At 42.4% G+C, this 12,722-nt stretch overlaps 1 protein-coding gene across 7 annotated transcripts in view; it reads right to left on the bottom strand.

Annotated features, from left to right (window-relative positions):
* Positions 1-4,476: 4,476 nt before the first annotated feature.
* Positions 4,477-12,722, bottom strand: part of sema3c (sema domain, immunoglobulin domain (Ig), short basic domain, secreted, (semaphorin) 3C) — a 156,052-nt gene continuing 147,806 nt past the window's right edge. For all 7 annotated transcript variants that reach the window (XM_007890927.2, XM_007890922.2, XM_007890921.2 and 4 more), the window contains 2 exons: positions 8,112-8,242; positions 4,477-6,886 (listed from right to left, as the gene is read on the bottom strand). In XM_007890927.2, coding sequence (XP_007889118.1) covers positions 6,467-6,886; positions 8,112-8,242 — 551 coding nt within the window. In that variant the 3' untranslated portion in view covers positions 4,477-6,466. The remainder of the gene's footprint in view (positions 6,887-8,111; positions 8,243-12,722) is intronic.

Genomic DNA, 12,722 nt, shown 5'->3' with positions numbered 1-12,722 from the left:
CCTAGACTCATTGAAACAAACCAGCACAATGCTGTAACAGGAGGAAGGTAGGATGGGTATTCTGGAAGGATGAGATCAAATGGGTCAAAGGGCCCTTTTTTTTCGGAACTGATCTTGTGATTTCAAAGCCTTTGGCTATTGCTTTCTGGACCATATGAGATGCTATTTTTTAATTGTAAACATGTCTAGTTTATATTACAAAAAGTTGTGCCATGTCCTGCTCTGCCTTCCCCCACCTCCGCAACATCGCCCGGCTCTGAAACAGTCTCACATCGCAGGCCGTCAAAACCCTCATACACGCCTTCATTACATTGAAACTCGACTATGCAAACTCACTGCTTGTCGGCCTCCCCAACTCCTCCCTCCAGAGACTGCAGATCATCCAGAACTCTGCAGCCCGTGTCCTCTCCTGTGACCCTATCACCCCCATCCTCACCAGACTCCACTGGCTTCCCATCTCACAGAGGATACAGTTCAAGATCCTGGTCCTCACCTTCAAAACCTTCCATGGACTTGCTCTACCCTACCTCTCCGACCGCCTAACCCCCACAACCCTGTTTGCTCCCTCTGTTCAGCAGGCTCCGGCCTGCTTCACGTCCCCCGCCTCGCTCTCCCCACTATTGGCGGGCGGGCCTTCTGCCCCCACCCTCTGGAACTCCATTCCGCATTCCCTCCGTCTCACCCCCTCCAACGCCACCTTCAAGACCCATCTCTTCAACCGTGCTTTCGATGTCCCTGCTTCCCTCCCTGCCCTCCATCCTCCCTCACCCCGACCCCCAGTTCGGGTCCGCAACTTTGTCTGTCCAGCGCCTTGGACATCCTCCCGACGTGAAAGGTGCTTTACAAATGTAATTTTGTTGTTGTTGCTGTTGGTGGTGGTGGTTTAAGAGACAGACAATGGACATAGGGGCAAATAATAAGATGCATTGTGCTGCGCATTAAAGCCTTAATAAAAGATAAGTCTCTGCGCATTAACTTGTCTCTGGAGTAAAGTTACTCTGAGCAGGGGATCAAGTGCTGTACTACAAAGCTGTGCTGATGACAGAATAGCTCACGTAGCCTGTATTCATTTACAGAGGGACCTTTAGGGGAGGTTAATCCCAGCACCTGCCATTCCCTCCATCTTGATCCCATGGTCTGTCCAGGAAATCTCTGCTGGGGAATTAGTCAGGTTTCTTCAGGAATGCAGCAGTCATAAACGGTCAACCTTTGAGATGAGCAGTCAACAATTCAAATGGTTCAGGGGTGTTTGCCGGCTGCTTACGCTTGACACACTAGAGGGTGTTACGTTAATTATTATCTTCTCTTTGGGGGGAAATAAATCAACCATTATTACTCCAGATTCCTACATTAGCCGCCGCCACTGCCTGCATCATCCCCGTTGCACACAAAACCCTCATCCATTGCTTTTCTCACCTCTACACCCGCTTTTGCTAATGCCCGGCTCCTCAGCTGTGTACCATTGGCTGCCGCGTTGCGCCCACTAAACACACAGTTACTACTCTTGACAGTATATTCTGTGAAGCATTTTGAGACATCTCTAACACATGATAAGGTGCTATATCAAATGCAAGGATTATTATTGTTATCTTCTGCGAACTCTGCACCACACATAACTCCCACACTCAGCTCCACGAGCCCAGGACCCCATTCACTACCTGTTTCAATGGCTCCCCATCAACTTTGGAAAAACCTTAAAATCCTCATCCTCACCATCAAATGCCTCCTGTGTCTCAGCCTGGAACAGTGGTAGCACTTTCATCGCTGAGTCAGAAGGTTCTGGGTTCAAGACCCATGTCAGGACTTGGAATCACGTACTCTGAGGAAGCTGACACTCCAGTGCAGTGCTGTGAGATTGTGAGATGTACTCCCAACATTTAGACTCTATAAGTGTAAATTGTTGTGGTTGTTACATGATAACCAACGACCTCTGCTGGAAGGAGTGTGTGTGTGTGCGTGTGTTGGGTGGGAACATGATCAAGCTCAGCTATGACTTTGAAAGAAAGGCAATTTTCATCGTAATGATCCTCGCATTTCACATAGTGCCTTTTCACATCGTCAAGCGGTCTCAAACTGTAAAGTTTGTATTAACATAGAAGAAGCAGGCCATTCAGCCACCATGTCTGTACCATTGTTTCCTGTTTTTCAAAGTATCTTGTTTTCCCTTTAATCCCTATTTCCCAGCTCTTCCCCCCGCCTCCCAAGACAGTGGAAGACGCCCTGTGTTGTTGACTGTCTAGGCTAATTGTGAGCGGTACCAGAATTGCTATGGAACTTTAGCGTAGCAGGAGTCACTGCCTTCAGGGGAGCAAGCTGTCAAGAAGGTCAATGAAGCAATACTGTGCGGCAAGCTGATTACCTCATGTCTCATGCATTCCTTAGCTCAAATGATTTATTGCTGCATTCGCACGTTATGGGCTGCAACCATAATAAAGTGTTACGAACACTGAGCAGCCTTGCTGAAAGGTACAGGAACAGTAAGGCACTCTTATTTTTATTGGTTTTGCTGCTTATTACATAGGGTTAGTTTAATACCAGTTATGGCCATTGCCTCTGTAACAAAGCAGAGTTATCCTTCATCCGAGAAAAGCAGACCCAAATTTCCGTTTAACAGCCCGCGTTGAAAGGTTCTCCAATTTCATTAACTTTCTCATGGCAAGATTTAAGCTCAGGCTCTAAAAAGGCATTGCGAATCCCACAGCCAACTGCATCACTGACTTTGTCTTACATCACCCAACTCAATTTAATAATTGTTCCTTACATGAATACAGTGGTGAAAGTTGTGAGGTTTGATTAATAATAATCAGCGCCTTGGGACGTCCTCCCGACATGAAAGGTGCTATAAAATTGTAATTTTGTTGTTGTTGTTGATATAATAGTAATTATTGCTGTGCGCAATTGGCTGTCGGTTTTGCCCACAAAATACACAGTTTACAGTATATTCTGTGAAGCGCTTTGAGAAGTCTCAATGACCCGATAAGGCGCTATATCAAATGCAAGGATTATTATTATTAATAATAATTATTATTACTGCCTTGGATTGCTTAGGCTCGACACATCTCTGGAGTCGGCAAAGATCAGAGGTGTATGAGCGTCAGAGCCTGGAATTCATTTAACAGAGAACCAGTGTTAAACTGGTATCCTGAGCAATGGCAACTCCAATGTTGGCCTCAGCAGCCGAGGGCTCAAACACTGTGCTAAGGTCAAGGGGAGGAGGGTATACTCAATAATCAAAGACAGGTATCAACTGCAATTTTCAGCTGTGCGATTAACACAACACACATTGCAATTTCCACTCCATAAAATGGTTATAAAACAAAAGGGGGTGTATCCACTGGTAGCATCTTTCTGGTGTAGAGTAGATGTTACCAGTAGATACAGCTATCAAAAAAGATTGGACAGGTGGGAGCTTTCCTATCCGGAGATGAGAAGATTGAGAGGGGACAAGATAGAGGTGTTTACTATTGTTAAAGGATCCAGTAACAGGCTGGTTTATCTGAATGGCAATTCAGATCAGCAAATAATAATAACAAGAAAATTGCATTTATGTAAGGCCTTTCAAATCAGGAGGACGTCCCAAGGCACTGGACAATGAAGAGTTTGCACCCAATCTGCGGTTTGGGATCAGGGAGGGGTGGAGGGCAAGGGGGGGGTGGTGGAGGAGGAGAGATGACCGAAGGCACGGTCAAAAAGGAAGTTCTTGAGATAGGCCTTGAAGGAGGCCAGGGAGAGGGCGGGGCAGAGGAGCTCCGGGATGGAGTTCCAGAAGGTGGCGACAGAAAGGCTGAAGGTCTGATCACCGATAGTGGAGCAAACAGAGCAGGGGAGGTGGACAGGTTGTTTAAAGTTTTAATAGGTCGCAGAGTCCTGTAGCTCAGTGGTTAGAGCACTTGCTTTGCAAGCGAGAGACCTGAGTTCAATTCCAGGCAGGTCAGGGCAAAACCTTGGGCAAGTTTCCTTACTCCACACAGAGCCTAATAATAATCCCTCCAAAACCAAAAACAATAATAAATTGGTCATTATCAATCTACGACTGTTTGTGGGACATTGCTGTGCGCAATTGGCTGCCGCGTTCGCCCACAAATATACAGTCAATTCACTTTACAGTGTGTTCTGTGAAGCGCTTTGGGACGTCCTCCCGACGTGAGAAGCGCTATATCAAATGCAAGGATTATTATTATTATTATTATAGAGGTAGGGAGGATTTGGCCTGGTTTTGTACAGGGAGTGATGGCCTTAACCTCGCAAAGGAGCCTGACCCCTCTGTGTGAACCATTATCTGAGAGTTAAAGTATTGAAAACACCATGTAAAACAATGGTCTCTCTTCAGATTTGGAAGGTGGGGTGGGAGGGGGAGAGAGAGAGCCTGTGTATAAACACATCACTCAGACGTTGGACCAAATGGCCTGTTTCCATACCATAGCATACGATGCAACTCGATGTAAGTCATGAAAAACCCATTCACTAGCAAAAATGTAGTGTTTGTCTTTGAAGATTTATTATCATCACCATGAAATTACATTGTGTCAGATTTAATTTACATAAATTAGTCCATCACAGGAGGAATTTTACAATACTTAAAACAAAGTGTAAACTGTTACTTTGCAGGAACAGTAGTGTGTTCTGTTATACGCTGACCGCAATTTAATTTATGTACAATCTGGGCATTGAAAGTTGAAAGATTTTCCCCCTCCCTTGTTTAGTTTTAACACTCAGCATATACTAATAAATGTAGGACAACGTCTTAACTTAGTGGGCATTAACCCTTGACAATCTACACATTACAAAATACCAAATAATATTTAAACACACCAAATAAACATTTCATTTACAATAAGGTTTGACAAAGTATTTATCTTTACATTTGGCAGCTCGTGTTCTAGTTAGAATGGGGGTGGCAATTCATTGGGGTTATTGGTTACTGGGAGTGAGATTACTGTCTCAGAGATCCAACCTGGGTCCTTTCTAGTATATACAGCTTAGTTTCATCCTGGACACAGGGTTTGTCAACTGAGCCATCAGAGCAGCTAATTTTCCACACGTTAACGTGTATCAGATGTGGTTGGCGCAGCTTGGAGCTTTCCAGGTAGCTCTTTGTATCGTTGATCAAATCCAATCTTTAAGGAGTCTGTTGCCCCATGCTAACAATCTCGATGTAGTAATCTGCCTTCCCACATATGCTATGTGATCAAACTACATGTACGGCGACTTCACAAAATGTCTGTGTGTAATTCACTAAATGTTTGCATGTAATTCACGCAACAGACAGATGTAATTCATGAAATTAATATGTCATTTATCAAACAAAACTAAACCGATCTTTTAAATCCCTGATTAATATGTTATTCAAGGAATCTGAAAAGCAGGTAGCACTTATAGAACTGGGTGTCCAAGGCATTAAGGTACCTGTGCTCCCAAGGTTCATATACACAGTCACTACACTTTACAGTGTATCCTGTGAAGCGCTTTGAGACGTCTTGAAGATGTGATAAGGCGCTATATTAAATGTAAGGATTATTATTATTATTATTTAACATGGCAATGCACTTAGACATTAATTATGACAATACTAGGTCCAAAATATTCCTTTAATCTTTCAGTGCAATTGACTGCTTCTTACTATCAAAAGAAAGATCGGAAGGAATAACCAACGATCTGTAACTTTAACAAATCACTGGTCTACACCTCATGTGGCATTTTCCCCCTTGAATGAATGGGGTACTTTGGTTCAGATTGGCCTGCCTACTGAGGTTCTTGGCAGACGGGGGAATGAATAAAAATTAAAACGCTTACAAATCAAATAGATAGAGTGTTTAGGTTAGAGAATGCAAGGGTGGGTGTTAGATTTAGAAACTAAACGTTTGAATGCTGGAAATCCCAGGTCGAAACAAAAAAATGTTAGAAATGTACAGAAGTTTGGTCACCTTCTGAAAGAGAAAGGTTGATTGCTGCTTTGGGCATCATTCTTCTTGGATGGATTCCGTTATGAAAAGGCAGCATTCTATTAACCCGGTCTCAAAAGCAACTCAAACAAAAGGATTAACGTAACTGTACAGCAGACAAATCATCAACTGAAAGAGAAAGGCAGGTTAAACATTTCAGGCCTGACTCTGACTCCGAAAGGGTCTGGGCCGAGATCAAGGATCTAAGTGCATGTTTCGACGGACATTACAGATGAAAATCAAGCATTAAATAGCACAGAGAACTTGTAAAACATAAAACACTGTGTTATTCATAGCATGCTCAGACGTAGGTTAACAATTGGTGACAGTTACATAGCAAAAAGATGCTCAATCCTCGTCCTTGCAGTCATGGACTAGTAGGGCCAAATGGCCTGTTTCCATGCTGTATGATTCTATGTAATTTAGATGTACTCTGAAAGGATAAAAAAACAGAAAGACTACTGATGCGTTCTGTACACATTAAATAGTTTCATGCCACTGAAGGTTTGTTGACGAAAGGGTCTTTAAGTGCCTGATAACTGGTTTCTTCGGTTTCGACTTTTCCTTCGATCGATGAGCACCTTTAATTTGGAGTGATCCACTCGAATCGACGGCACCTCTTCATTTTGCATCTGTCGGAGACGACTCTCTTTGCAGTACTTATTGATGGCTTGCATTTCCGAGTAGCTGAATAGTCCGACCAGATCCTTCGGAAGGACCTGCAAACCACTGAGGCCATTCGACGATCCCCAGGGCCACGGAGTCTGTTTGTTAACCACCGAAGGCACCAGGTTCACGTCAACTACCTTCAGGTTGATCTTCATCACTGTGCTTTTGAAGGTGTTTTCAGTAGCGATGCAGTGATAAAACCCTTGGTCGGAGCTTTGGGTGGAACGAATCAATAGGCCGTGCTCAGTTACGACAATCCTCTCGTCTTGCTTTATCTGGTAGGAGAAAAGATCATCATTTTAAAAGGCAGAGATAGAGTCTCTGGAACTCCCTGCCTCATTCCTTTCACCTTGTCCCCTCTTTGCCCATCTTCAGATCACATTTGAAGACTTCCCACTTTGATTCTACCTAAGGTCACCTCTCCTTTCTCCCCAACTCAGTGCCAAACTGTTCAGCGCTCTGAGACACTACCCCACGTGAAGGGCACTGTATAAATAAAAGTTTTTGGTGGTCTTGTTTATCGCAAAGCTCGAAGAGAACTTCTGTGATAATATGGCTGAATTGAAGAATTTTCCAATATTCAGCACAATTTAGTATTTTTATAGCAATGGTCTTAAGGCTAAGAGCAGGAGAAATTCTGGGCCTCAGACTATTGAACAAAAATCATTAATTCACCTGTTAACAAATCAGTCCATAGCAGAGAACTGCACTAACCTGACTGTCCTCCTGACGTTAAACACGCTGTATAAATGCAATTTGCTGTTGTTGCTGTTAGATGCAGTGATCTACTTCCAGAACTAATCTTTGCATTTGATATGACGCCTTATCACCTCGTTGAGACGACTCAAAGCGCTTCACAGGCCCTGTAAATTGAATTGACTGTATTTTGTGTGCAAACCGTGGCAGCCGATTGCGCACAGCAGTGTTCCAAATTGAGTGACCAAATTATTATTATTATTATTATTTGAGGCATTATTACCCCTGGAAAGTGATTCGACAATCGAATAACAACTGTACCTGCTCACTGCTAGGTAAACAAAGGTGTGTGGAGTAAGAAAACTTGCCTGAGGTTTCTCCCCCACTCTGGAAATCGAACCTGGGTGCTTTCGCTTGCGAGGCGAGTTCTTTAACCAATACGCTACAGTCTCTACTTATTAAGGAATGGCATTAAGAAATACTGTATTTTACTGCAGAATGCTCATTTTATTGAGCGCCAGTTTCTTGGGAGTTCACTGCTATTGTGGGATCTTATTTAAAGAGAAAAATAACACCAGGCCAACAGTCAGGTATTTGCTCTCTGGGCGGAATGAAACTGTTAAATGAAGTGGAAAGAGGTTTGGGCAGCCTCATGTTATTAGGGCCTGTTCAAACAAGCTATCCCCATCTGTACTGTAATTGCTAGAATGGACCACATGCCAGAATCCTGAAGTGCGTTATTCTGGAGTCATTAGCCTCTTCTCATTGTTCAGACAGTGATGCATCTTCTGCAGGAATATATACCTCCTTTCTTCGATCATTTGGCTTCTGTATCAGCCATCTGACGGAAGCTTGGGGTGACTTTGGCATACATTCAAGGAAGGCGCTGCTGTTTTTCACTCCGTACTGCACAGACTCCTTCGCATTCCTGTAGGCTGAAAAACACGCGTATGTCATTGAAATGCCACTGATTTATGCCATGTCCTGTACTAAAGTCTGAGCCTGGTACACAAAGCACGAGAGATCCTGCTTATTTGACAAGTGCATTGAATAATAATAATCATCATCCTTGCATCCTGGCCCTGCCCAGGAATCAAACTCAGGTCCTCTCGCTTGCGAGTGCTCTAACCAACACACTACAGGACTCCACACAATATAATGTATTATAATATAATATTATATAATATAATATTATATTATAATATTATATTATAATATTATAATATTATAATATAATATTATAATATAATATAATATAATATAATATAATGTGTGGAGTCCTGTAGCTCAGTGGTTAGAGCACTCGCTTTGCAAGCGAGAGACCCGAGTTCAATTCCAGGCAGAGGGCGAAACCTTGGGCAAGTTTCCTTACTCCACACACCTAATAATAATCCCTCCAAAACAAAAAATAATAAATTGGTCATTTTCAATCTACGACTGTTTGTGGGACATTGCTGTGCGCAATTGGCTGCCGCGTTCGCCCACAAATATACAGTCAATTCACTTTACAGTATATTCTGTGAAGCGCTTTGGGACGTCCTCCTGACGTGAAAAGCGCTATATCAAATGCAAGGATTATTATTATTATTATTATTAATGTATTGAAGCCGCGGACTTTACTGGAGAAAATACAGAACACATGAGGCAGAGTCACAGAATAGGAATATTATCACATGAGATGGCTGACTTGAAAAGTGATGAGTGACTTTGGGTCAAATGCTCCAAGTGAGATATGATTCACATAATTAGTATTTGTTCTCCTTGGGATAATGGTTGCATAATCCTATAGGCAAAAAGCTAACATTGAAATGAATCAAAGGAAGTATTCATTTTAAACAACATTTATATTTAAATAGCACTCTTCACGTAGGATAACATCTCGGAGAGCTTCACAATGACTGGGTCGGGCACCGAGCAAGGGAAGAAGCGGAGGTGACCGTAAGAGTGGACAAAGAGGTAGATTTTAAAGTATGGCTTGGAGACTTGATAGAGGAGGAAGTGCGGAGGCGAGATGGAGAGGCCAGGAGTTCCAGAGGTTAGGGGTGTATTAGCTGAAGGTTCGGCCATCAATGGTGGTGCGGGGGGGTGGGGGGTGGGGTTGGGGTTGCAACGTGACCAAGTTCGCCAAGTGGAGGGGACAAACAAGGAGTAAGGTAGGAGAAGATCAGAGAGATAGGGAAAATGTTAGGGAGTGAAGGGACTTATAGAAAGAAGAACTGCACTGATGTTTACATTGATGAGAAATGTTACCATGAACCAGGGATTTTTTTCGTTTTATTTTCCCTCCTAACATTATGTCGTTAGAATTGAAGAGCTGAACACGTCTCCATTCAAACACATCGCGCTTGGGCTCTGCAGGGGGAGATTGGAACTGGGTGTTCAAAAGGGGATAGTGTTTCTGCCTCTCAAGTATTTTCTTACAGTCCTGAACAAGCCCTTTTCACCCAGGAGGGCTGTGAGTGTAACCTGACAAAGCAGCACAGAAGTTAAAATGAACAAGAACCACTCGCTGCTGAAAGGTGCCCTGGATTTTTTTTAATAAAAACAGTGAGGAGCTCAGCGGTGTATGCTTTCACTTTCATAAACGTTCAGGGTTATTTTAATAGACCTGACCCAGTCTCCTGCTCCTTTGTCACTTCCCATTTATCAACTCTGTGTGTTTCTCCGCCCAGCAGCAGGAGAGTAGCTGCAGACACCGCTGGGCTCCTTTCCGTGCTAACACTGGTCTGTGTGTCAGCGAGTGAGACCTATGTGTCCATAGGATGAGTTAGGCTGGAATGTAATGTTTTCCCACAGCGAGAAGCCCAGTTAATATGTCTGGAAGAGCGAAAGTCCTGATACAGTATATGGTTACCATAGCGGGAGGCTGTTCATTGGTGCTTTTATGGTAGTTTATTAAATGCTGCAACAGCAAAGGAACCTAATCTTAGTCTCGTCAATCTCCAACTTGCTGTCCCATGGTAAAATGTTCCTTACCAGAGACTCCAAGTTTCTTAATATTAATAATATTAATACTAATAATCCTTGTACCGACTGTATATTTTTAAGCGATCAAATAGTTGAGATCTAAGTTTTAAAATTCATTGATGTGCAGAATTTTGGAAAGAAATCTATAAGTGGAAGCTGATTTTCTGCACTTCTTAGAAAGAAATGTGGAAAATTGGTTATATTAGGAAGATTTCAAGATCAGCAAAATACTAACGATTTCACAATCCTTTCACAATGCTGAGCCATCTCGACACGTGTTACTGTAAAGCGTAGTGAGTATATTTGCAGGCAAATGTGGAAGCCAAACAAAATGAGTTTTGGAAATGCTGGTAAACGACAAAAAGTTAAACCTAATATTTAAACCCTTATCAAGGTACTGAATTACCTGTTGAATAGCTCCATTGTATTTGCATTTATTACCTTGGTATGGTAACTGATTCCAAAAATAATTATCAGTATTTCAGTAAAGGCAATTTTGCCTCATATCTGTGGTAAATGTACTTTTCACTTATTTCAAATTATGTTCCCTGGACCTGCTTTGAAGTCTGGTTTGACCTTATCTGATACATTTATTATTTTATACACTTCGGTGAGCTTCCCATTAAAATATTTTACCCAGGATGAAAGTTTATTTTTTCCAAACTTTGCGATTGAGCTTCTTTAAACCCATGAACGTTAAAGATCCCACAGCACTACTCGAAAAGAGAAGGGAATTTCTCCCGGTGTTCTGGCCAACAAACTCCCTTGGAGTCCTGTAGCTCAGTGGTTAGAGCACTCGCTTTGCAAGTGAGAGACCTGAGTTCAATTCCAGGCAGAGGGCGAAACCTTGGGCAAGTTTCCTTACTCCACACAGAGCCTAATAATAATCCCTTCAAAAATCAAAAACAATAATTAATTGGTCATTTTCAATCTACGACTGTTTGTGGGACATTGCTGTGCGCAATTGGCTGCCGCGTTCGCCCACAAATATACAGTCAATTCACTTTGCAGTATGTTCTGTGAAGCGCTTTGGGACGTCCTCCCGACGTGAAAAGCGCTATATCAAATGCAAGGATTATTATTATTATTATTATTATTATAAAAATGGGCATTCATTTTGTAGCCGTTTGTGGGACCTAGCTGTGCGTAGACTGGCTGCCTCATATGCTTCCACAGTCACTACACTTACAGTAAATCCTGTAAAGTATTGAGACGTTCTGACAATGTAATACGATGCTCTATCAAATGCAATTTGATGTGGTATATCAAATATCATATTACATTAAACTTGGGGAGCATTCTAAATCAAATGCATTAACTTGTTGATTAAACAGAACTGAACCTAATATTTGGGATCAGATTACCATCAGGTTCCAGACTATCTTCTGTAGAATTACATTTACTGTTTTGGGTGTATATCCTGGCAATCTATTAGTCTTGTAATTTTGTTTATAGTATCATGGACATGGAACTCTCACGACTGCTATTATTTCCAGGACTCTTCTATATCTCCCTGCCAAATTTGATTTCATTTGTTGCATTCTTATGATCGAAATGTTTCTGCCTGTGTATAATACATCCATCAGCGTTAAATTCACAAAATCACAAGGTCGTACCATTTGCCGTGTATCTTCTAGCTTATATAATGAGGCTTATTTTCGTTGTGAAAATTTCTGCTGAGTGTCCTCTGCCTCTAATGCCTCCCATTTCCTTCAGTTGTTACCAAATCTGACCACTTTATAGATGGTTCCAGATACCAGATTTAACATGTGCAAGCGACTGCCAGATGGTGGAAGGTGAACGAGATGGACCTCAGTCTCCTTTCATCTAACAATTCTTATGTTCTTGTGTTCAGATTATTTATGTAGACTTAAACACTTTAGGACATAATAACTGCTAGGTCCTCTCAACCCCCTCGCCAAGGTCTGACATTTACACACCTCAGAAATGTTCTTTTTTTTCAAACCTGTTAGAACCCGGCATTTAAAGCACTGAAGGAGGCCATTCGGCTCATTGTGCCTGTGCTGGCTCTCTAAAAGAGATGTAATTATCCTTACGTTTGATACAGCGCATTTCATTTCAAAGCAATTCATAGGATTCACTGCAAAGGGAAGTGACTGTATTTTGCAGGCAACCTCACCAGCTGATTTGTGCACAGCGATATCCCACAAACAGCCGTGAAGTGAGTGACCAATTTTTACTCTGGGGATTGTTGGCCAGCTCTGCTTTTAATCCCATTCTCCTGTCCTTTGCTCAAAACCCAGTTATTCATTCAACCCAATGCTCGGCCTCTGATTCCTGTGACCCTAACCCTGCCTATACGATATGAATCGTCCTGATGTTATTGACCAGCCACCACCAAATGTGCCTTTACAATACAATGCAAAATTACATTATATAGCGCCTTGGGAGGACGTCCCAAGGCGCTGAGAGACCTGGTTTACAAAC

The sequence above is a fragment of the Callorhinchus milii genome, unplaced genomic scaffold, assembly GCF_018977255.1.
Source record: "Callorhinchus milii isolate IMCB2004 unplaced genomic scaffold, IMCB_Cmil_1.0 Scaffold5, whole genome shotgun sequence".
In the NCBI taxonomy this organism is placed as follows: Eukaryota; Metazoa; Chordata; class Chondrichthyes; order Chimaeriformes; family Callorhinchidae; genus Callorhinchus; species Callorhinchus milii.
The sequence above is the reverse complement of the archived record's forward strand: the minus strand, read 5'-3'. Positions and strand labels throughout refer to the sequence as shown.